This window comes from Vipera ursinii (assembly GCF_947247035.1).
Source record: "Vipera ursinii genome assembly, chromosome: 7".
Lineage (NCBI taxonomy): Eukaryota > Metazoa > Chordata > Lepidosauria > Squamata > Viperidae > Vipera > Vipera ursinii.
This window is the reverse complement of record NC_139521.1, coordinates 63,863,193-63,886,460: the sequence shown is the minus strand read 5'-3', so window position 1 is coordinate 63,886,460 and position 23,268 is coordinate 63,863,193. Positions and strand designations below refer to the sequence as shown.

The following is a 23,268-nucleotide window of genomic DNA, read 5'->3' as shown; positions in this document are numbered from 1 at the left end:
CTAGACTGTAAACCTCAACTCAACATAGTGGCAACGAAACAGTGGAAGCAATCACCCTGAAAATAAGTTGGTGATTCACTCCTCTGCTTTTAAATAACCATAAAATATACAGATTGTCTTCTCCTTTCTTTAATTATCAAGATTTATTTGTTCTGTTGCTTCTAATGCCCACCAAAAATACTTTCCATCAGCATTAAATTCTTGGATCAATAAATTTGGATAGTGATCTTGAGGAAAGTCAGTATTCACTATTGCAGAACTTCTCTGGCTGAGAAGCAGTGGTTGTAGAGAAAATTAAGCATTGTGAGAGCTGGGATACTGTACATATTTTTAATCAAAGCTTTTTAGAGCCATTGGTAGGTCTTCTTTCAATACAACAATAAGCAGCTTGAACAATTCTCTTCTATGAGTGATGACACGGGCTGTCAAATTTCACAAAGAATACTGTAGCTGACATATCTGGAGATGTTTCAGAATTTAAAAAGTCCTTTAAATGTTGGTGATTCAGACAGCCTAGATAGTATATGTACAAAAGGTAATCTCTCAGCCACAGCTTATATCTAACAATTTCAAAATATTCACAGTTGGCTGGATCCAAAAATTTACTTACTGGAATCATGTAATAACTGACTCTATTTTGTACTGTGTTTTGATAAATCTATTTGGAGCTTGACCAGGGGCTCATATTAACAGCAGTCTTACATTGTTTGTCATTGCTACACCCTTATTCTCTTTTGGCAATGGTGCTAAATGGGGATCTGTTGAGATAGCAGTGATGATTAGCCTTGATTGCTGGATTCCCCTGCTACTTTTCTTTCTGTACTTGTGACAGTATAGCTGGCATCATTCTTGTAATTTTTTGTGGACAGATCTTTGAGGACACATGGTTTCTATTTTGATTTTTTTATATAAATCACTTTGTTTTGGGTGGAAATTTGCCAGTTCTTACAAAAGACTGTAGACAAATTGATTGTTCTTGCTTTCATTTGACAGAAGGTTTGTCAACATACCCAAGTATTTCATTCCACCAGTTTGGCAGTGGATGAAAGTATTTTGCCAGTTCACCAGTGGACATTATTTTAAGGAGTAAAATGAAATAATAGCAAATCACCTGTTTCATTGTGGAGTGAAGAAAGACCACTATTCAGTGGACCTCATGAATTTTATACATCATGCTAAACGATAATCCATGGTTTATAAACCAAAGGCGTTTGGGTTTTATTACTCATGCATGTACAGCCCCACGTGAACTATATCTGAGCCTATATCTGTCATCTGTAGTTCATATTTTGCTAAGCAGACCAAGAGTTGTGCATGAACATCCATGAAGCTTTCTCCATTCTCTTAAGAAAGTGCTATGTTGAGAGGCCCTATTTCAAGGGTTATTCAGTTTTATTCTTATTTGGAACTGTTTTCTGGTAACTGAGAAACTCAGCACTTCTGCTTTCCTCTTGGGCTCTTTTCTTGCTGTCCAATAAGAAGCTGATCTTTTTGACCACAGCATTTTGCATTATATAGTTCACTAGCATTTTTGTTAATAATTGTTCCCACTGGGACTGTTAAGGATGCTTACATACCTGTGTTGCTCAGGATATTGTTTTGAAGATCTTATTCATTATTTAGTGGAAGTGGTCCTGAAGGTGTCTGTTAAAAAGCATCGTGGAAAAATTGGCAAAACAAATACTGGGTAGATTGCACACTTGCTGTTGCTATAAACAGGGTGTTATTTCTTGTGGTATGAAATTTCCCCAACATTAAATAAAGCACTGATTGGGTGTGAAGGTGAGGTCTACCAAATTCAATAGATTTTGCAATGGAATGCAAAAGATGCTGCCTAGGAAACCAGCAAACAAAAGGAGCAGGATCCTGCAGATGCTTAATGGTCAGAGAAAGACTTAGGAAAGATATGCCCTTATGGAACGAGCAGTTAAAAGGGGAGAGTGTGAGGTTTGTATTTTTCAGATTCTGTTAATGGAGGCTTACAATAAAGTAGATTTAGTCCAGCTAGCTGTGTTTCCTGTCTAGTTTACCCAGGGAGAACAAAAGATTCCCACAACTAGTTCTGAATAGGATTATCCTTCTATAGATGGAAATGGTGTGGAGTGTGGGGATCTGCCTCAGCTCTCAGCAACTTCTTGAAGAGTTGGTGACAGCAATGCATGGGAGGACCTTTGCACAAGTTCATCGTATATGCCATTGCATCTGTTTCTGGATTGGGAGACTTACTCATTAACCCATGGCTTGGACATCTCTCATTGGCATTACTGCCAAGACTCTCTACATGGGGCTGCCCTTGAAAAATACTCAGAAGCTGAACAGGTCAAGAATGTAGCAATGCATGTTACAAGTTATATAGCATTGCCATGGGTGAACTGCCATAATTACCAGAAGGCTTCCAGATGCAATATAAGGTGCTTGCCATCATCTATAAAGCTGTACAAGACACAGGGTCTTTTTGTGGGACCACGTCCCATATATAGTTGGGATGCTTTGCAACACAAGAAATAACTTCTAATGATCTCTGTCCATTTTTCAAACTCTGACAGTATCATGTTCTGGATGGGCAAATTAAACAGGGCTTAAAAGTTTCATGGGATACAGGAAGTATGCCTTCTGTTGCAACCTCTGCCCTATGGAACTGTATCCTCAAGATTCCAGTGGCTCTGAGCCTAACAGACTAAGAATGCTTTAAAGACCTGGTTCTTTTCCCAGGCACCAGAAGAGGATAGTATATGAGCCTTTTGTGATGACACAAGGTCTGTACTTTTCCCCATGTATGCTTTATTATCTTATTTTGATACTGCAAAGTTTTTAACCCTTAGTGAATGGGTTCTGGATGAATGGGTAGCCATAGAAAATAAGTGGGTGACTGACTGACTGTATAGCAATAATAATAATATGTCCTAGGCTAAATCTAGATTTTCTTTGATTTATCTTAGAGCACAGATATGAGTCCTGCCACAAGTACCAACTCACTTCCTGTTAGCCCACTTACCGAAGAGCCGCTGCCATTTAAGGTAACTCTATTTAATCAATATCATCATTATCATCATTATCAATCATCATCATAGTTTAATCTAGTATTTGTTTTAAAGATGGACACACTCTTTAAATGTCATCACTCCTGCTACATTTTGACTTATACTCAAAATGATGAATGAAGTGGTGAAAGAAAACTTTCATAATTTCACAGCTACACATAGACATGGATTTGTGTGTGAGAGAGTGCATTCATATTAGCACAGTAGTGCTGACTAATATACTCAACCAGAAGGCATGTATTTGTCACTACTGTGTACGTGGAGCTGTGTGCATAGAGGAAGCTTAATCTAAAATCATATTTTATACATGACAACCAAGGCAATCCTGACTTCTGTCATAATATGAATACAGAGATATATTATTGCAGTCATGTTAACAAGGCAAAGTGATAATACCACAATTAATTCCAATTCCTATTTTTATTTATTCATTTATATCCCACCTTTATTATTTTTGTAAATAAATCAAGGCAGTGAATATACCTAATATTACTTCCTCCTATTTTCCCCACAACAATTCTATGTTGAGAGGGATTGAGTGCCCCAAAATCACCCACCTGGCTTTAATCTTTAAAGTAGGATTAGAACCCACAATCTCCCAATTTCTAGCCTTGTGGCTTAACAACTAAATCAATCTCAGTATGATGTCCCAGTTGCTGGTTCCAGAGCTTTTGTCTTCAAGTGCATATTATATTAGTGGTTTTTTTAAACAATAATAATAATATTAAACCTAAAAAAATCCAATTCTTTTTAAATTGCTTTATGACTTGAGGGATGCCTGGTATATTTATCCTTATAGTTGAAAAATGGTTCTGATCCAGGAACTCTATCTGAGAATACTTGTCACTTTGCTAGACAATGGAGATCTGGGCATTTCCAGTCTATGTCTTTTGGGTACCAAATATTTTTACTTATCACATTTATATGTTTCCTTTTTTTCCTACAAACTCTCCACAAGTTAGTGTCATGTTGTTTCATTGAACATTTGCTCCCAAGCACTGGCACAAAAATATATTGAGTTGGAGAGGAAGGGAGGGAAGGAAGGAAAGAAGGAAATAAATAAATTATTTGAAGGCAAAGAGAAGTCTGCTGTTTGCTGTTCTAAGACAGAAAAGGAAAGGTTTTAAAAATCAAAATCAAATGTGTTTTCATTGTAGCCTCAATGGCCATTTTAAGACTTAACTGTTTTTGAACAAAATGTGTCTTTTCCTAAAAAAAAAAAAAGACTAGGGTCAGGCTCCAGGGAGAGTCAGATATATCTCTGAGAGCCAGCACCATTAAGTGGAAATAAAAATAATATAGAATGCAACCTTTTTTCTTATTGCTTTCCTACTCGCTTCAGGAGAGAACAATATTGTCTCAGCAGTAACGTGATAGAATGATTTGATATGCAATAACCCCTTCCAAATACTGTCAGTCTGTAAAATTGGGTTCTGATGACAAGAGGCGCATTACTCTGACCAACACAGCTGTGATGCTTCCCATCTTCCTGTTTGCTTGAAGTGAACACAAGTGTTTAAATTTATAATTTGGTTTGTTGGGGCAGTGTTGAAAACGGTCATGTCACTAAACAGGATACAAGAATGGATCTCTGGGAGAACGGATGGCCTTTTTGTAATTCAGTGTTGAATCTGAAGCAATCCAAAGCTATCTTTTCAGAAGAATACATTCTTAAGGGCGAAAGTGAGATTTTGTGGATTTTACAATGCCCTTTTCTGTTCCAGAGAAAAGATTGTGTGCACTAGTTACATAATGTTAATCCGTCTATCTTTCTTCTTCTTTATACAATTTGTTATTTCTTTTTGTGAGGAGTCCTTGGTGCTCTCTGAGCTTGGTTGTTTTCTTGTAGGCGTTTCATTACCCAAATGAGGTAGCATCATCAGTGCTAGCAAGGAGTGCTGTTGGCTGTCAGTTTATATTCTGGTGGCTTGTTTGTCCATGCTGGTGGTTGTTGGTCTTAGAAATTCTTTGGTTGGGCTGTTTACTAATGGCTTCTTTGGCAGTTTCTTGATTGGGTTTTTGTTTACTTGATTGTTGGTCTGATATTAACTTTTGAGTTATTCTATGCTGATCTGGGTGCTGACTGCTGTTGGAGAGGGTTTGGCTTTTTTTGTTCCTTTTTGGGCTTTTGCATAGTCTATAGGTTCCCCCGCACATGCATGGTAGTCGTTTCCGACTCTAGGGGCCGGTGCTCATCTCCATTTCAAAGCCGAAGAGCCAGCGCTTGTCTGAGGACGTCTCCGTGGTCATGTGGCCAGCATGACTAGACGCCAAAGGCGCATGGAATGCTGTTACCTTCCCACCGCAGTGGTCCCTATTTTTCTACTTGCATTTTTTATGTGCTTTCAAACTGCTAGGTTGGCAGAAGCTGGGACGAGTAACAGGCGCTCACTCTGCTACGCGGCACTCGGGATTCGACCCGCCAAACTGCCGACCTTCCGATCGACAAGCTCAGCGTCCTAACCCACTGAGCCACCGCGTCCCTTTTGCATAGTCTATAGATGCTGTTAATGTCTATGCATCTATTGACTGATTTGTCAGAGTGACAGGCTTCTAGAAATTCCTTGATATTTTTAGACTTGGCTTGGTCTAGGATGGTCACATTTTCTCAATTGAAACTCTGATTAAATCTGTCTATATGTTGTGAAATTAAAGAATTTTCATCATGTATTCTGCCTGCTAGTTGGTGTTCATGGATGCGTTCTGCCAATCTTCTGCCTGTTTGTACTACTGTACATAGCGGTTGTTGCAGTTCTTACACTGTATGTTGTAGATGACTCCTGTTTTTTTCTTCTAGGATTGTTGGGTCTTTTGGTCTGCTTAGAATGTCTTGAAGGCCTTTAGTTGGCTTGTGTGCAATGCTGATCCATGTGGTTGTAATAGTCTGTTGGTGATTTCTGAGATACCTTGAACATTTCTGTTTCTTCCCTCGTAACCCTTATCATGCCAAACCAGCTTTTAATTATTAAAAGTTGCTTGCACTCAGTTTTCCTTTCACCTGCAAATCTGCCTTATAGCAAAAGCTGAACACGCTTACAGATTGCAAGTAAACTAAGTGGAAGCTATTTTTTATTTATTCTTTTAATAATTGTATTAAAAAGTTTTTTTAAAAACAGATTAAAAAAACTAATGGAAGTTAATGCAGAACAAGGAAGGAAAAAGAAAGAAATCAAAAAGAAGGCTAAGTGTGCAAGAGAGAAAGAAAAAAAGAAAAATATAAAGAAAGAAAAATATACAAAGAAGTGGCTTCCAATCTTTACAGTGGTTATAAGTTCAATTATAAATCTATTTCTTTCTCTAAAGTTAAATCAGAATAACTGAGTTGAAAGGGACCTTGGAGGTCTTTCAGTCCAAATCCCTACTCAAGCAAGAGACCCTGTACCATTTGGAAAACATGCTGACCCCATCTTCTTTGCGGCAGCCCTTCAAACACTGGAACACTGCTATCGTGTCATCCCTAATCCTGACATCATGACTCTCTTCTTTCTATAATCATCCTATGTAATCATCAAAGCCATGAATTATAAGTTCTTCCTGTTTTATGCAAAAATCCCATGAGGGGTTTCCAATCTACAATGCTGTAAAGGAAGATATGATGTTTTCTCTAGTCAAGCAAATCAGTTTGGCCTTGCAGCCACTTTTAGAGTGCGAACATCTTGGCATTTAGACTAGGAGGGTAAATGAGCTCTGGTTTGTGTGTGTGTGTGTGTGTGTGTGTGTGTGTGTGTGTACACTGGCAATCTTGACTGTGATCTTGGACATTATGGATTGGATTGAGTACACTGTTGTTTTTAACTTTGCATGTTGTATGGAGTCACTGTAGAGAGATGGATAGCCATATAAATTGTGCAATAAATAAATATGTAAAGGGCTCTGTGTAATGTTAGTCTGTCCTATATCATTCTACTTAAATTTGGAACAAGTTGGTGTGTTTATCTGCACATCATAAAATTGTTTGGCTTATATTAATTCCATATAAATTAAATAAGAATCCAGGTAGGTAAACAATTTATATTCACAGTCTATCCATCCCAACATAGTGAGCATAGATTTTGCAGACTTTGGCAATCCTCCTATTCTACAGAGTATTTGTTCCCAAGACAGATCAGCTGTTCTGCTGTTAAGGCCTTGCCACTTTCCAAGTCTTGTTAAATCCCATAGGCTGATGTAAAAGTGAAACATCTGCCATTACCTAGAATTGAACTCTCAACCTTTCAAGTGGGAAGGTTGCAGAATGAGAGGTGCAGAATGTTTTGAGACCAAGGGTCCTTGAGTAGAATGTGGGGGCTATGTGTCAAAAAGTAGGCGAAGAAGCAGCTAGAATTAAAATAAACATATTTGACGTGACTTAATTTTAGATGAAACAGAAATGAATTCTATGTTGAACTGAGTGGTGGCCTAGTGGGAGAGTTCAATCTTGGGAGGAGGCACAAAGAAAAAAATATCTGCTGCCAATTCTGTGTAGATGTTTGGAAGGACAGCCAACCAGTAAAACGTTAAGCTCCATCCAGTCTCTCACCCCCAGTCACTACCCCGAATTAAGATACTACAGGGTTGCAAAAAATGAAATCTACCTTATTAGTGTGGTTACATCTCATGCAATTAAGAATGTTTTACTTCCAGAGGTCCTTATCACTGCTTACTTTCCTTGCCCTCTGCTACTGATTTAAACTTACTTGCCAGCCTGGCCTCCTAACCGGCAGTTGCTTTCAGGGTTATTACCACAATAAATCAATCAAGCTAATCTTGTATTTGTAAAGCCAATCCACGTTTAGGCCACAAAAGTAAACTGACTGGAAAAATAACATCTGAAGCAATAAAATGAATTGAAATGTCAAGAGCTGAATAAAGTCAAAAGCTGAAAATTTCAAGATAGCAAGGATTCTGATAAGATGCGAGTGATGGACAACCTTCTCAAATTGTTCCTTGTTAGATTTAAATCCTGCCTTTTTTCCAGGAGACAGCTAGCTAGAGATTAGATTAGATTAGATTAGATTAGATTAGATTAGATTACATTAGATTAGATTAGATTAGATAGATAGATAGATAGATAGATAGATAGATAGATAGATAGATAGATAGATAGATAGATAGATAGATATTTTCTCTTCTTCCTCTTCAATACTCTGTGGAATATGTTGGGTTAAGAAGGAGGCACCAAGTGAGCTTCTCTGGCTGAAGGTGGACCAAACCTGTTCTCCCTGGTCCTAATCCAACACCTTAAGCACTATAGGACTCTGCTTCCAGTGACTTTGCCACACCAAGACTGCTCCCTAAATACCAGAAGTTCTGCCTTTACTAAGAAGCACAGCTGACTTTGAAGGGGTGACTCAGCACAATATACCCAAGTAGTCTGGCCTAGTTCTTTTTGCACATACTACTAATTTGTCATTCAGGAAGGGTGACAAAAGATGAAAGGAGACAGAAGAGTAGAATGTTCAAACAGAATGTAAGCCTTAGAGATTTGCAACTATCTGAACTTTCCAACCCCTGATATTCCCAATGGTCATTGTGTTCTTTAACAAGTGGGAACTCTGAATATGTTTTGCCACATACTGTATTCTTACCACCTCCAGAGACTCAACCTTTATGCAAAAGTTTACAAAGTCTAGCAATTTTGGTATAATAAGCAATGCAAATTCTGGTGTAAAACCAAAGGTATATGTGAACATTCAAGGAAAAAAGAATATTTAAAGTATCATATATTTTCCAGTATTTCTTAAGAGTAATTTTTTTATCCGTCATGTGCGCTGAAAGGTTTTGAGATCTTAGGAGATTTCTCCTTTCTGCATGGAAGGAAGAGAGAAATGGCTTTAGGAGATGGGCTAAACAGCTTACTATGTCAGAAAATCACAGAGCAGATGTGTGTTTGAAGTACAAGGGGATGCAGATTATCCTTACTATCTGTACAATGCAGCAGAATTCAGAATAGTGCTTTGTGAATCAGACCTGTAGATTTAGCACAGGAGATGAGGAAATAAAGTTGCTGGATGCCACCACCTACTGTCCTGCCCTTTTCATCCGTGCCTAAGGAATCCTTCAAGACTGATATATGCCATTGTCTTTTAACTGCAGAAGTTAGATATACACCAGTCCTGCCTGCTTTCCAAATTCTTGAAAGGGATGGCACTGTAAATCTGTGTGGTTCTGATTTATGCTTTGTTCATGATAGGTTATTTACTTGGATGACAAAGTTTTATAATCCCTCCTAGCCAATGAAACTTAATTTTCCAAAAACTCCTGCTGTTGTTAGCTCAGAAATCAATGCAGAAGGAGGAGAGGAGGAGGAGGAGAACCTGAACAAGGCATTATATCAACCCTGAACCACACTTACTTGCTATATTATGGATATAGTTATTTATAAACAATGAAGGTGGGATAAAAATAAATAGTTACTTTCTATACTTTTATGCTGCCAGTAACAGGAGTTATTTGGCCAGTCAACCTGAGCAGTTTTTGCTACTCAGATCTACTCAGTTCTATAGTAACATAGGTAAAGGTAAAGGTTCCCCCGCACATGCGTGCTAGTCGTTTCCGACTCCAGGGGCTGGTGCTCATCTCCATTTCAAAGCTGAAGAGCCAGCGCTTGTCCGAGGACGTCTCCGTGGTCATGTGGCCGGCATGACTAGACGCCAAAGGCGCACGGAACGCTGTTACCTTCCCACCGTAGTGATCCCTATTTTTCTACTTGCATTTTTACGTGCTTTCGAACTGCTAGGTTGGCAGAAGCTGGGACGAGTAACAGGCGCTCACTCTGTTACGCAGCACTCGGGATTTGACCCGCCAAACTGCCGACCATCTGGTCGACAAGCTCAGCGTCCCACCCCACTGAGCCACCGCGTCCCTTCTTATAGTAACATAGTGCATTTTAAAAACTTAATTTGAAAGCTTACAAATGCCGTGTTCTCGTTACGTTCTTGAATAAATGTTCAGCCACAATGAATGAGATGAATGGATCTGTGTATTTCTAGGTTCCCATATTGGTATCTGGAAGTTGCCAGTAGGTCCATAATGCTTCCTGTGATTTCCAGCAGGCTTTCTGCCTTACTTGATGTTTTGACTTCTAAATAAATAAAGGTCACAGCAATACTGTTTTCATTCCCGATGAGTCCAAGTCATTTTTCATTCTTAAGTCAATTTAAACCCAACATCTATGTCAGTTACAGAGTGACATTTATTATCATACATATAATTCCCTTATATAGGTTTTATGTGCAATCATCTCTTAGTCTGGGAAGAGTGGAATAATAGCCTCAAGTAACTTGTTAGAAGTACTGATTTTTAATGAATAGCCATAAAAGCCATTCTCCAAAGTTTCTTAAATTAAAAGAAAAAGAAAACATTTTTTTCCTGATCCCAGGAAATAACAGATTATTTGAGGTGTTATAGACGGTTATTGCATTCATGCTCCCACATATTTTGAAGCAAATTTGAGAGATCAGATCAGATCTGAAGTGCTGCACACCTATTAACAATTAAATGATTCTTAATGAAGGAGCTTTTTCTGAATATTCTCACCGTATCTAACTTTTGGCTAGGGGTTGAATTCATACTGCACACGTACAGTATAGATGGTACCTGGCTCAATAGTAGTGACTGTGCTAGGCCCCAAGGTAATCTAAATAGTTAACAAGCATTTAACACATATCTCCCTTGCTTCTCAGCTAACAAAGTGAGATAGAGCTTGTGGCCTAGAGGTTAAAACAACTGCCTAATGTGCAATCAGCCCAGGTTCAAATCTCAGAAGGGTATGGCTGACTGATGAAAACAAATAAGTTTGAAATGCATATCAGTCTTCCTTTAATACACAGAGTACACACAGAGTACACACAGAGTATATATATTCTTTCATGTTCAACAAAAAAATGGATGTAGGGTTGTTGTTTTCTTTTTGGAGTGTGTGTCAGGCGTCTTTGAATTAGTGTTCTGTTGACAAAGGTCTGGAAACTAAAACATATGAAGAATGGTTGCAGGATTTGGGTTTGGCTAATCTAGAGAAAAGAAGGACTGGGTGGGGGGAACACGATAGCAGTATTCCAGTATTTGAGGGGCTGCCACACAGAAGAGGGGATCAACTTATTTTCCAAAGCACCAGAGGGCAGGACAAGAAACAAGGGATGGAAACTAATCAAGGAGAGAAGCAACCTGGAATTAAGGAGAAACTTCCTAACAGTGAGATCAATTAACCAGTGGAACACCTTGCCTTCAAAAGTTGTAGGTGCTTCATCACTGGCGGTTTTTAAGAAGAGACTGGACAATCGCTTGTCTGAAATGATATAGGGCAGTGATGGCAAACCTTTTAGAGACCGAGTGCCCAAAACCGCCCCACCTGTCCCACTCCCCACCCTGCCTGCCTGCAGGGCCACTCACTGCCTCCACAGCCCACCACAGCAGATTGCCATGGTGGCCATGCCCTTCACCTATGCCCCACAGCATCATCTGTGTGTGACAGGGCGCAAGGGCGGAGTCTTGTCCCTGCTGCCCGGCTGCCATGTCCTTGACTGCAGTGTTCCGTGCGGGCCATGCCTGGGGGCAACTCTCCTCCAGGGGGGCTGCTGGTGAGGAGGGGGCCACGGGGGTAGGTGGGGCTGGGCTGATGGCGTGCATGCTCACAGAGAGGGCTCTGAGTACTGCTTCTGGCACATACACCATAGGTTCGCCACCACTGATATAGGGTCTCTTGCTTGAGCAGGGGATTGGACTAGAAGACCTCCAAGGTCCCTTCCAGCTGTATTCTGACTGACAACTGCCTGGACAAGTCCCCCAGTTTTCTTGGCAAGGTTTTCAGAAGTGCTTTGCCATTCTTCTGTTGACTTTCACCTCAGGAGCATCTCTTCTACAGGTGAAGCAGGAGTTAGCCAGCATACTGGGACCCTTTTTGCCTTAGTATCCTTTAATGTTTGGAATGTGCTGGTGAAATTTCTCACCTTGCTTGTTAGTGAATCCCCCAAGATTCACATGGAAGAAATCCAAGGAAGAGTCCAAAAAAATGAACTTTTCAATGACATGTTACCTCCCCTAGGTTGATACAACTTCAGGAGATCACTCTCATTTTCAGATTTTCCAGATAACTTTCTGGTTTATAATTTACAACCCCTTCCAAATTATGCAGATATTTTCTTTTGAAATATTGCTATACCAATTTTTAAACTTCTTCTACGTGCATATTTCTTAAATTTGCCATCTTCATGAATTCTCTTGTTTGAGGGACTACAAAAGCACTTTCTTTAATCTTAGCATCATGAATCCTGGAAATTTATTCCTCAAGTACATTAATGCAGTTCCTATTCATCCATTGCTTTTACGAAGTTTGTTCAAAGTACGAGTTTGATGTGCAAAGAAAAAAATAAAAACCTTTTCGGTATTGAGAAATGAACTGTTTATCACATTCTTTCCAAACACACCACCCCCAGGAACCAATGAAGTAAGTTTTGCCCTTTCTAAATGTAGTGCTTTTTCTGTTACTACTGTTCTGTTCACATAAAAAAAAACCTGTATATTGTGTATTAAAACTGTGGATTGAACAGAAGTGCAATGACCTTCAAATTTCCACAGATATCCCATTCATATTTTATATAGTGGGTCTTTTCCAAAAGTAGTTTAATGTTTCCATATAACTCTCTTGTGGATTAATGGTACAGGCAATAATCTATTTCCATTATGAGGAAAGACAACTTTTCAAGGTAACCTGCAGGAGTCACGAACAAGTGCCATACGTTTACATTGTGTTCGTGACCAAGACCTTCCATAACTGAGCAAGCATTTTTATAAAATATCATCCATCTTCTTGAGGAAAGGATTGCATTCATCATGGTGGCTAAAAGCAAAAAAGCAAACTTACATATAATGGAAACAATTTCAGGCCTTTAATGTTGTACCTAAAAGTTCATCTTGCTCCATAGACAATTTCATGATCACAAACAAGATCATTCAGATCACTTTTGTGCCAACAAATGTGGTTGAGTTGAAGAGTATAAACCTTTCTGTTCTTCATATGCATCCAGCATTACCACTGAATTCCTTACCACTAAGTATCACATCTTCTGAGGATTGAGCCCTGGTGGTGCAGTGGTTAGATTGCAGTATTGCAGGCTAATTCTGCTGATTGCTGACTGCCAGTAGTTTGATTCTTACTGACTCAAGCTTTCCATCTTTCCGAGGTCTGTAAAATGAGGACCCAGATTGTTGGGGGCAATATGCTGACTCTGTAACTGCTGAGAGAGGGTTATAAAGCACTATGAAGTAGTATATAAGTCTACATGCTATTGCTATTTTAGTACAGAAAAGTGGCCTCATTGTAGATGATAAATCAAGGAATTTCACAGTGTGCTTACTCTTAGAGGTGATTCCACTTGTAGATAGATAGATAGATAGATAGATAGATAGATAGATAGATAGATAGATAGATAGATAGATAGATGATAGATAGATAGATAGATAGATAGATAGATAGATAGATAGATAGATAGCGTTTATTGTCATTCCCCCCTCCTTTTGGGCACAATGATACACATTAAAAATGAAATTTAGTTGCTTCCTCTCAAAATGTACACATACATAACATTTAAAATATACTATATACAACATATGTATAGACCTACATTCTTACATATAAGTAACATATAAATATTATTCACCGCCCATCTTGAATATATAACGGAAGGTGGAAGCTTTAGAGTTCACAAGATTATTACTGTATGGAAAAATGCTGTGCCTGAATCTGGATGTTTATTTATTATTTATTTATTAATTTAATTTATATACCGCCCTTCTCCCAGGGGACTCAGGGCGGTGAACAGGGCAGTACATAAAAAACTAGGTACAAAAATTAAAATTATTAAAACATGATTAAACAATGCCCATATAATTAATATAAATTTAAAATTAAAGTCATTTATAAAAATCCCACCCCGTCCCATCAGGCCAGGCCAGCTTGTTTAAAGAGATGGGTTTTAAGATCGCGCCGGAAGGAGCGGAGATCGGGCGCCATCCGGAGCTCAACCGGAAGATGGTTCCATAAATCCGGTGCACCCACAGAGAACGCTCTCCCACTGGGGGCCACCAGTCAGCATTCTTTGACCGGTGGCACCCTGAGGAGGCCCTCTCTGTGGGAGCGTACTGGGCGGAGGGAAGTTGACGCCGGCTGCAGGTGCTCCCCAAGGTATTCTGGACCCATGCCATGAAGGGCTTTGTAGGTCATTACCAACACCTTGAACCTCACCCGGAAGACAACTGGTAACCAATGCAGCTTGCGGAGCAAAGGTGTGACACGGGAGTATCGGGAAACTCCCAGTACAACTCTCGCGGCTGCATTCTGTACCAGTTGGAGCCTCCGAGTGGTCTTCAAGGGTAGCCCCATGTAGAGAGCGTTGCAGTAATCAAGACGAGAGGTCACGAGCGCATGAGTGACCGTACGTAAGGCATCCCGGTCTAGATAGGGCCGCAACTGGCGCACCAGGCGAACCTGGGCGAAGGCCCCCCTAGTCACAGCTACAATATGGTCTTCTAAGGAGAGTTGTGAATCTAGGAGGACTCCCAAGTTGCGAGCCCTATCTACAGGGGATAATGACTCACCCCCCATAATGAGGGGTGGGATATCCTGAATATCCCGAGATGCCGGTACGCACAGCCACTCAGTCTTGTCAGGGTTGAGTCGAAGCCTGTTCCTCCCCATCCAGACCCGGACCGCCTCCAGGCACCGGGACATCACGTCGAGGGCATCACTGGGGTGGTTTGGGGTCGAAATGAAAAGTTGGGTATCATCAGCATACTGATGATACCCAACTCCAAAACCACGAATGATCTCACCCAGCGGTTTCATGTAGATGTTGAACAGGAGAGGCGAGAGGACCGACCCCTGAGGAACTCCACAAGCAAGAGGCCTCGTGGTCGACCTCTGTCCCCCTGCCAAAACCGACTGCGAGCGTCCCAGGAGATAGGAGGAGAACCACTGAAGAACCGTGCCTCCCACTCCCAATCCCCTGAGACGCCGCAGCAGGATACCATGGTCGATGGTATCGAAAGCCGCTGAGAGGTCTAATAGGACTAGAACAGAGGAATATCCCCTGTCCCGAGCCCTCCAGAGATCATTCACCAGCGCGACCAATGCCGTCTCCGTGCTGTACCCGGGCCTGAAGCCCGATTGGTACGGGTCTAGATAATCCACTTCATCCAGGACCAGAGGGAGCTGATGCGCCACCACACTCTCAACAACCTTCGCAAGAAAGCGAAGGTTGGAGACCGGACGAAAGTTATTCAAAACAGCCGGGTCCAAGGCAGGCTTCTTGAGGAGAGGTCTTACCACCGCCTCTTTCAAGGCGGCGGGAAAACTGCCCTCACTCAGAGAGGCAGATATAACCGCCTGGAACCAGCCTCGTGTCCCCTCCCGAGCTGCATAAACCAGCCAGGAAGGGCATGGGTCCAATAAACATGTGGTCGAGCTCAGCCTCCCCATGATCCTGTCCACTTCCTCCGGAGTTACAGGATCGAACTCCTCCCAGGTGACATTGACAAGACCGCTCGTGTCCTGATCGTCCGATACTGCCCAGTCGGAGTCCAAACCGGTCCAAATCCGAGCGATTTTGTCCGACAGATGTTGACTAAATTCCTCGGCACGACCCTGCAAGGGTTCCTCCCTCACCTCCTGATTAAGGAGGGAGCGGGTCACCCTAAACAGGGCGGCCGGGCAATTATCTGCGGACGCGATGAGGGCAGCGAAGTAGTTAGACCTCGCTACCCTCATCGCTGCGAGATAAGATCTAATATGGGTTCTTAGTCGCAATCGGTCGGATTCAGATCGGCTGGACCTCCAAACGCTCTCTAGGCCCCGTCTCCGACGCTTCATCTCCCGGAGCTCCGCTGAGAACCATGGAGCCCATTGGGATCTGCGCCGGGTCAGGGGCCGCAAGGGTACAACTCGGTCAAGTGCCTCCGTGGCCGTCCTTTCCCAGGCTTCCACTTAGGCATCTGCCGAGCTGTGAGCTGAGGAGGCAGGTGGGGACCCCAGTGCTGCCTGGAACCTCTCAGGGTCCATTAAGCGCCTGGGGTGGAACCATCTAGTTGGCTCAACAACCCCACGGTGGGGAGTGGTAAAACGGAAGACCAGCCGCAGGAGATGATGATCGGTCCATGACAGGGGCATAACAATTGGGGAGCCCCCACCAAGATCATCTAACCACCAACCAGATAAGAAAACCAAGTCAAGGGTGTGGCCTCCCTCATGAGTCAGTCCATGAATTACCTGCGTCAGGTCCATGGCCGTCATGGAAGCCATGAACTCCCGAGCTAATTCAGATGCTCCTCCCAGGGATGGTAGATTGAAGTCTCCCAAAACCATAAGTTTGGGAAACTCAATCACCAGCCCTGAGAGGATATCGAGAAGCTCAGGCAGGGCTGCTGCTGCGCGACTAGGCGAAAGGTACGCCAGCAGCAAGCCCAACTGCGCCCTAGGACCAAACCTCAATAAGAGAGATTCACTCCCGACTATCTGAGGAACGGTGGCCTCCTGCGGACATAAGGTCTCCCTCATAACCACAGCCACTCCCCCACCCCTACCCTGAGTCCGAGGCCGGTGTAGCACCCGGAAGCCTGGTGGTGGTTCTGCTTTGGATACCACGAAGCCTCCTCCTAGAAGGTAACAGGGAAAACAGGTCATGAAGAGGATGTGTAGTGTCCCAGATAATCTTGCAGACCCTGCTCAAGCAACGCTTATGTGCTATGTCCTGGATGGAAGGAGGGAACTGCCTATTATTTTTCCAGCCATCCTCACCACTCTCTGTACCACCTTCCTGTCTGAAGCAGTGATGCTTCTAAACCAGATTGTGATGCTGTATGACAGGATGCTCTCGATCATCCCTCTGTAGAAAGTGGTAAGGACAGGGGAAGGAAGATGTGCTTTTCTCATGCGACACAGGAAATGCAGGTGCTGCTGTGCCCGTTTCATCAGTGTCTTGCTGTTGAGCAGCCAAGCCAGCCTACTTGTTAACTGAACACCTAGAAATTTGATGCTGGTAACCATCTCTACAGGTGAATCATTAATGCACAGAGAAGTGTGGCTGTGCCTGCCTTTTCTGAAATCGACAATGATCTCTTTGTTAGGCAGGAATAACAATAGCTCTGATTATGTTACTTTGTTTGGTGGACCTTTGACTCACTCCAAGCCATTGAAATGGCAAAGGGCATGGGGCATATGGGGTGAACCTTTTAACCATCCTGTTTGAAATTTTAACTTTTCACACTGGCAAATGTGGGGGGCCCATTCTTGTCTTGATCACCCACTTTCAACAAAAATAATGCTCCTAGCATTTTTTGACAAGTGACGTAAAATTTTATTTTGGAGATTTAAATGTTAAGCCACCACACAGCTAGTAGAAAATATCAGGATGACTTATCACTTCAATCAGTTAAGAAAAAAGGCCCTTTCCCCCAAAAGTGATTACCATTTTCAGCAAAAACCACAGCAGAGTGCCTGACTGAAAAAGCCCTGTTTCTCAGAACACTAAGCGCATTACAATTCGTAGACAAATTTAATATCTTTATTTTTTTTGTAAAAAAAATAATCTCAGAGTTTAATTTTTTAAAAAAGGTTCTTTAAAAAAATACAAACTAAAAAGAAAAAGGGATATAATTCCTAGAGGGATGCATTTGCATGCTTTTGAGAAAACAAGATTTTCTTATGTAAAGGACTTTTGAGAGAGACTTAACTGTGATCATTTATAACAGCCTATTTCTGTATAATGTGTTCTTGAAATAAACTTCGTCTGATTCAAGCCAATGCTTGTGTTCTTTATTCCTGCTTCAGAAATAAACCTGATAAGATTGTCTTCCCAATGAGAGTAAGTTTAAGCTGTTCATGCTCAGAGTCTCTTGGCCCCTGACTGACAAGGATCTGTTTTCCAGGCAAAGGTTATGCTCATGTCCCAACGTGAAGTGTGCTGTTCTGTGCTAGTTGTCATGCTTTCTACTTTTATCTTGAGTATATGCAAGAGAACAATAACAACTAAGTCGCAAATCTATTTCAGATACGCTGCTATAGCTAAAATATAGTAGTTTAGTGCCAGTTTAGAATAATCAAGGTGAAAAACTAAACCTAAGAGAAAACAATCTGATTCTTCTTTTTGAATTCACGGTGAAAAACCCACTACAATCTGTATGGCAAAACTGTTATTGACCAGTGTAATGAATGATAACAGTATCCCAATATACTGCATTCCTTTCTGCCAAGAGAGCTTTATTTGTGTTTATATTTACACATTTAAACGTGCTGTGGTGGCTTTCATATTTAAATAAGCTACTGTCCAACAGTATTTCCAATCATGGAGCAATGACTGATTGTTAATTTGGAGGGATTGGTGCTATTGATGTTATCCCAAAAATAATAAATGGGTCTCTAATCATGTTGGGCACATTTTTTCTTTCTTTCTGCACCTCAGCTGTTTCTTAGCTGCTTATCATACTGAGCATCAGTCAGCACAATAGTGTTTGGCCCCAAACACTACAGTTGTGGTAGAAGAAGCAGCTTATTGTTTCCCACTTTGAGATGGTCAAAGATGGGCTCTTGGTCTTTCACTTATTGTGCCAGCCCCTGGAATGACTTCTCACTTGTCACTAGCTCTAGTCTTCTTAGGCCACCTTCCAAAATATTTTGGAAACCTAGAGGGCCCCTGTTTATTTGATAATTATGCTTCTTAGGCCACCTTCCAAAATATTTTGGAAACCTAGAGGGCCCCTGTTTATTTGATAATTATGCTTATGGCCATTTTGTATTTTCATGCCTTAATACTGCATTTTATTGTGCACGCCAGTGAGAGAGTGGTAGATTGTGATGGTATAAAGATGAAATAAATTATGTATAGGTTTGCCAAATAATACAATTGGTCCTCAATTTACAACAGTTAGTTTAATAACTATTCAAAGTTACACAGCATTGGAAAAAGTGATTTATGACTGTTTTTCACACTTACAGCCAGTGCAGCATCCCTGTGGTCACATGATCAAAATTCAGTCACTTGACAACTGACTCATATTTATAACAGTTACAGTGTCCCAGGGTCACGTGATCCCCTTTTGTGTCCTTCTAACAAGCAAAGTCAATAAGGAAGCCAGATTCACTTAACCACCATGTTACTAACTTAATAATTGCAGTGATTCACTTGACATCTTTGGCAAGAAAGGTTGTAAAATGGGGAAAAATTCACTTAACTAATCTTTCACTTAGCAACAGAAATTTTGGGCTTAATTATGATAGTAAGTTAAGGATTACCTGTAGTAACAGTTACCCAACACATTATGAAACGTATTTGGAAAGTTAGTTATTGCTGTACAATCAAACAAGAATGTATGGAGTTAGGACTTAGAGAAATCACTGTATCACTCAAGCGTAATAAAATTTCCCTCTGCAATTTAAGAATAAATGAAGGGAAATGGAATGGAATAAAGGACTATGTTTGTTATGACATATATATACTCTCTATTCTTTGTTAGTAATTTACACAAATATATGAACTGTCCGGTGTGACTACAGCCTGTTCGATGGCCTTTGAGATAAGGCTGAAAACAGGAAATAAAGATTTGCCCCATGTTTGGGGCCTAGCAAGGTAATCTAAATAGTTAATATTTGACTCATATCTCCCCTTGCAGAAAGCTAACAGAGAGCGAGAGAGATCCTGTGGCTCAAGAGGTAAAAATACTGCCTAATATGCAATCAGCCCAGGTTCGAATCTCAGAAGGGTATGACTTAGTCTCCCTTAATTCTTTGTTAGTAATATATATATATATATATATATATATATATATATATATATATATATATATATATATATATATATTTAATAATTTTAAAAATACGAATCCCAGGCATATTTACTTAAAGTATAAAATCTTCGAACATTGGGAGGATAAAAAACAGCCATTTATTGCTAAAAGATCATAATAAACAATAAAAAGTAACTGTTTAAAGCATATCTACCTAATCTAAGCTTTTGCTGGTCCTCTGCCAGCGCATTAGAGAAAGCATTGAAGGTTTGAAAAACGGTTGGTAAGCCTGTTTGGTTCTGCACTATGCTCATTGGCCGTGTGATGGACCTTGCTCTAGCCAATCGTGATTGTTCTGACTGTCTCGCATCACTTCCTTTCCAATCCGGTCTTACTGTCCCTTTTTAAAAAACTTTCTCCTCCTTATTTGTTTTGGTTTGACTACCTTAACTGATCTTGTTTTCTTTTGCTGTTCCTCATCCAATGCCACAGCTGTTGGTATTTGTATTTCCTTGTTCTCTGTGTCCTCCTTCTCTACCCTCCTTTCCTGTGATTGGCCATTCTGTCCTATGCCTGGGTTTCCCTCTTGACTCCCTTCCGTGATTTCTGCAAACAGTTCCCCACCCCAATTCACTTGCACATATGACTTTTTTTCAGTGCTTATCTACTGATCTTTATCTGATCCCTGGACTAGCCACCCCAATGTTTTTTGTTTATTTATATGCCGCCCTTGCTTTCTGCTATCTCATTTAGTTGATCCCGCTGTATTTGGATGTTCTTTGTGTGCTGGTGTGTATGTGTGTTGTGGCACTCTCTTTCCTTGGTTCGCCCATATCTGTTCAATTGGGGTTGTTTTCAGATCATTCCTTGTCTTCTCGGCTAGTTGTTGCATGACCGGTGTCTTCTTTTTCTTATGAGTCTCATTTATTTATTTCATTTATTAAAAATTTTTACCGCCCTTCTCCCGAAGGACTCAGGGCGGTGTACAGGGCAATAAGTATCAAAATACAAAATACAAAAGTTAAAAAAAGATTAAATAATTATGCCGAATAGTTAAAAACTATGTTAAAACCCAAACTCAACCCCGAAAGCCATCTGACCAGGCCGGCTTGTTCAAATAAATAGGTTTTTAGATCGCGTTGGAAGGAGCGAAGGTCGGGGGCCATCCGGAGCTCAACCGGCAAGCGGTTCCATAGGTCTGGCGTGCCCACAGAGAACGCCCTCCCCCTAGGGGCCACCAGTCAACATTCTCTGATCGGAGGCACCCTGAGGAGGCCCTCTCTGTGGGAGCGCACTGGACGGAGGGAGGTGGACGCCGGCAGCAGGTGCTGCCGTAGGTAATCCGGACCCATGCCATGTAGGGCTTTATAGGTCATCACTAGCACCTTGAATCTCATCCAGAGGGCAACTGGAAGCCAATGCAGCTCGCAGAGCAGAGGTGTAACATGGGAGTATCGGGAGACCCCCAACACAACTCGCGCGGCTGCATTCTGCACCAGTTGAAGCCTCCGAGTGGTCCTCAAGGGCAGCCCCATGTAGAGAGCATTGCAGTAGTCCAAACGAGAGGTCACGAGCGCATGAGTGACTGTACGCAAGGCATCCTGGTCCAGATAGGGCCGCAACTGGCGCACCAGGTGAACCTGGGCAAAGGCCCCCCTAGTCACAGCACCTATATGATCTTCTAAGGAGAGCTGTGAATCTAGGAGGACCCCCAAGTTGCGAGCCCTATCTACGGGGGGTAATAACTCACTCCCCATAGTAAGAGATGGAATAATCTGCATTATCCTCTGTTTGCTGTATTTCTTTCAATGGGTCACATGTTAACTGGTTATTTTCCTTGCCTTGGGTTGGTCGCTTTCGTCTGTTCATTGTTCCTGTCCGTCCATCCATTCCTGTTAAGCTCCTGTCTTCTGGGTGCTCTCCATCTGTTTGTACGTGCATGTGAAATTGTCTTCTCTTCTCTTGTTCTATCTACCTCCGATCTTCGGGAGTTATTGCATGATTGTTTGTTGTCTGTTCCTGTTTTTCGGGCTTGGTGGGTTGTTGTGTTTTAGATATTTCTTCCGGTGTCCTGGTTGGACAACTTTGATTTCTTTTGGTTTCTCTCCTTTTTATCGTGGGTAGACCTTTCTCTTGCTGTTGATGTGCCTTTAACGCCTGGAAGGCGGGTGGCAATTCTATGTGGCGATTAATTGTAAATTTATCTGAGAACCAGGCTTCCTTAAGTAATCTGCCTCCTTTGGAAGTGTCTTGGGGAATGGTCTGTGCCCCTGCAAAGTTGAAGGAGTGGTTATTATCGACCATATGTGTCCATATGTGTGAATATTGTTCATGTCTTTTTATTGCAAGCTTATGTTCATGGATTCTTGTCTTTAGTTGTTTGGATGTTTCTCCGATATAGCTATAATGGCAGTCATTGCATCTCACTCTATAGATTACTGATGATTTTTCTTTTTCAGATAGTTGTTCTTTTGGGCGCATCAACTTGGTACAGAGTGTCTGGTTTGGCCGGTGTGCCACATTAATGTTGTGTGGTGCCAATATTCTTGCTGTTGCCTCTGAAACCCCATTTATCTATGGAATTGTCATCCAAGTTGTATTTGCAAGCCATTTTGTGTCAAACGTGGTTCTTGGTGCCTACTGTAATGCCAAATAAAATTTGTTGGGTAGCTGTTACGACTGCATACCTGATATAGATGATCACGTTCTTGTCCTTGGTTCTTTTCATACAGAGTGTGTCTAAACGTTTGAATAATGTGCGGATGCAGGAGATCTTGTGGGATGTGGGGTGATTACTTTTATAATTAAGCATCCTGTCTGTGTGTGTCCCTTTTCTATAAACAGATGTGTGGAGGGTGCCATTTGTTTGGCAACTGATTGACACATCGAGGAAAGCTAAGGTGCCATTGGCTTCCTCCTCTGCTGTAAACTGGATATCTGGAAATATTGAATTTAGTTGTCTCATGAAATCAATCTTATCCTTACATTTGATGATGGTGAATGTGTCATCAACATATCTTGCCCAAAATTTGGGTTGATCGTTGGCCATTACTTTGGATTCAAGTTGTTGTAAGACTGCTTCTGCGATGATTCCTGAAATGGGGAACCCCATTGGTGTGCCCTTGATTTGTTCATATATCACTCCCTGGAGTGAGTCATGATGTAGTGACTCCTCCTGTTGTAATCAATTCTCTTCTGACAGCAGGGACTCAGAGAAAATCACACTCCATAGGAACGAATGCAAGGCGACTCGAAAGAATATGGCCGGTTGAAACAAACAGAGCGGTGACGCGCTCTATGAGTGGAGTGCAGAAACGCTGATAATAGAAATGCAGTCTCCCTACTCCGATGATTTCATCCTGATGACGTTGGTAGTTAGCCAACGAAAGGTTGATTTTTAAGAAAACTCTATTAGTTTTCTACCTTATCCCAGTGTTTGGATTTCTTGCTCTGATTTATATATACTATAAATATT

The 23,268-nt window shown here is 41.4% G+C and overlaps 1 protein-coding gene across 3 annotated transcripts in view; it reads left to right on the top strand.

Moving 5' to 3' along the window:
• CCSER1 (coiled-coil serine rich protein 1) overlaps positions 1-23,268 on the top strand; it is a 770,064-nt gene that overhangs the window by 370,691 nt on the left and 376,105 nt on the right. For all 3 annotated transcript variants that reach the window (XM_083367020.1, XM_083367021.1, XM_083367022.1), the window contains exon 7: positions 2,940-3,017. In XM_083367020.1, the coding sequence (XP_083223146.1) occupies positions 2,940-3,017 (78 nt within the window). The remainder of the gene's footprint in view (positions 1-2,939; positions 3,018-23,268) is intronic.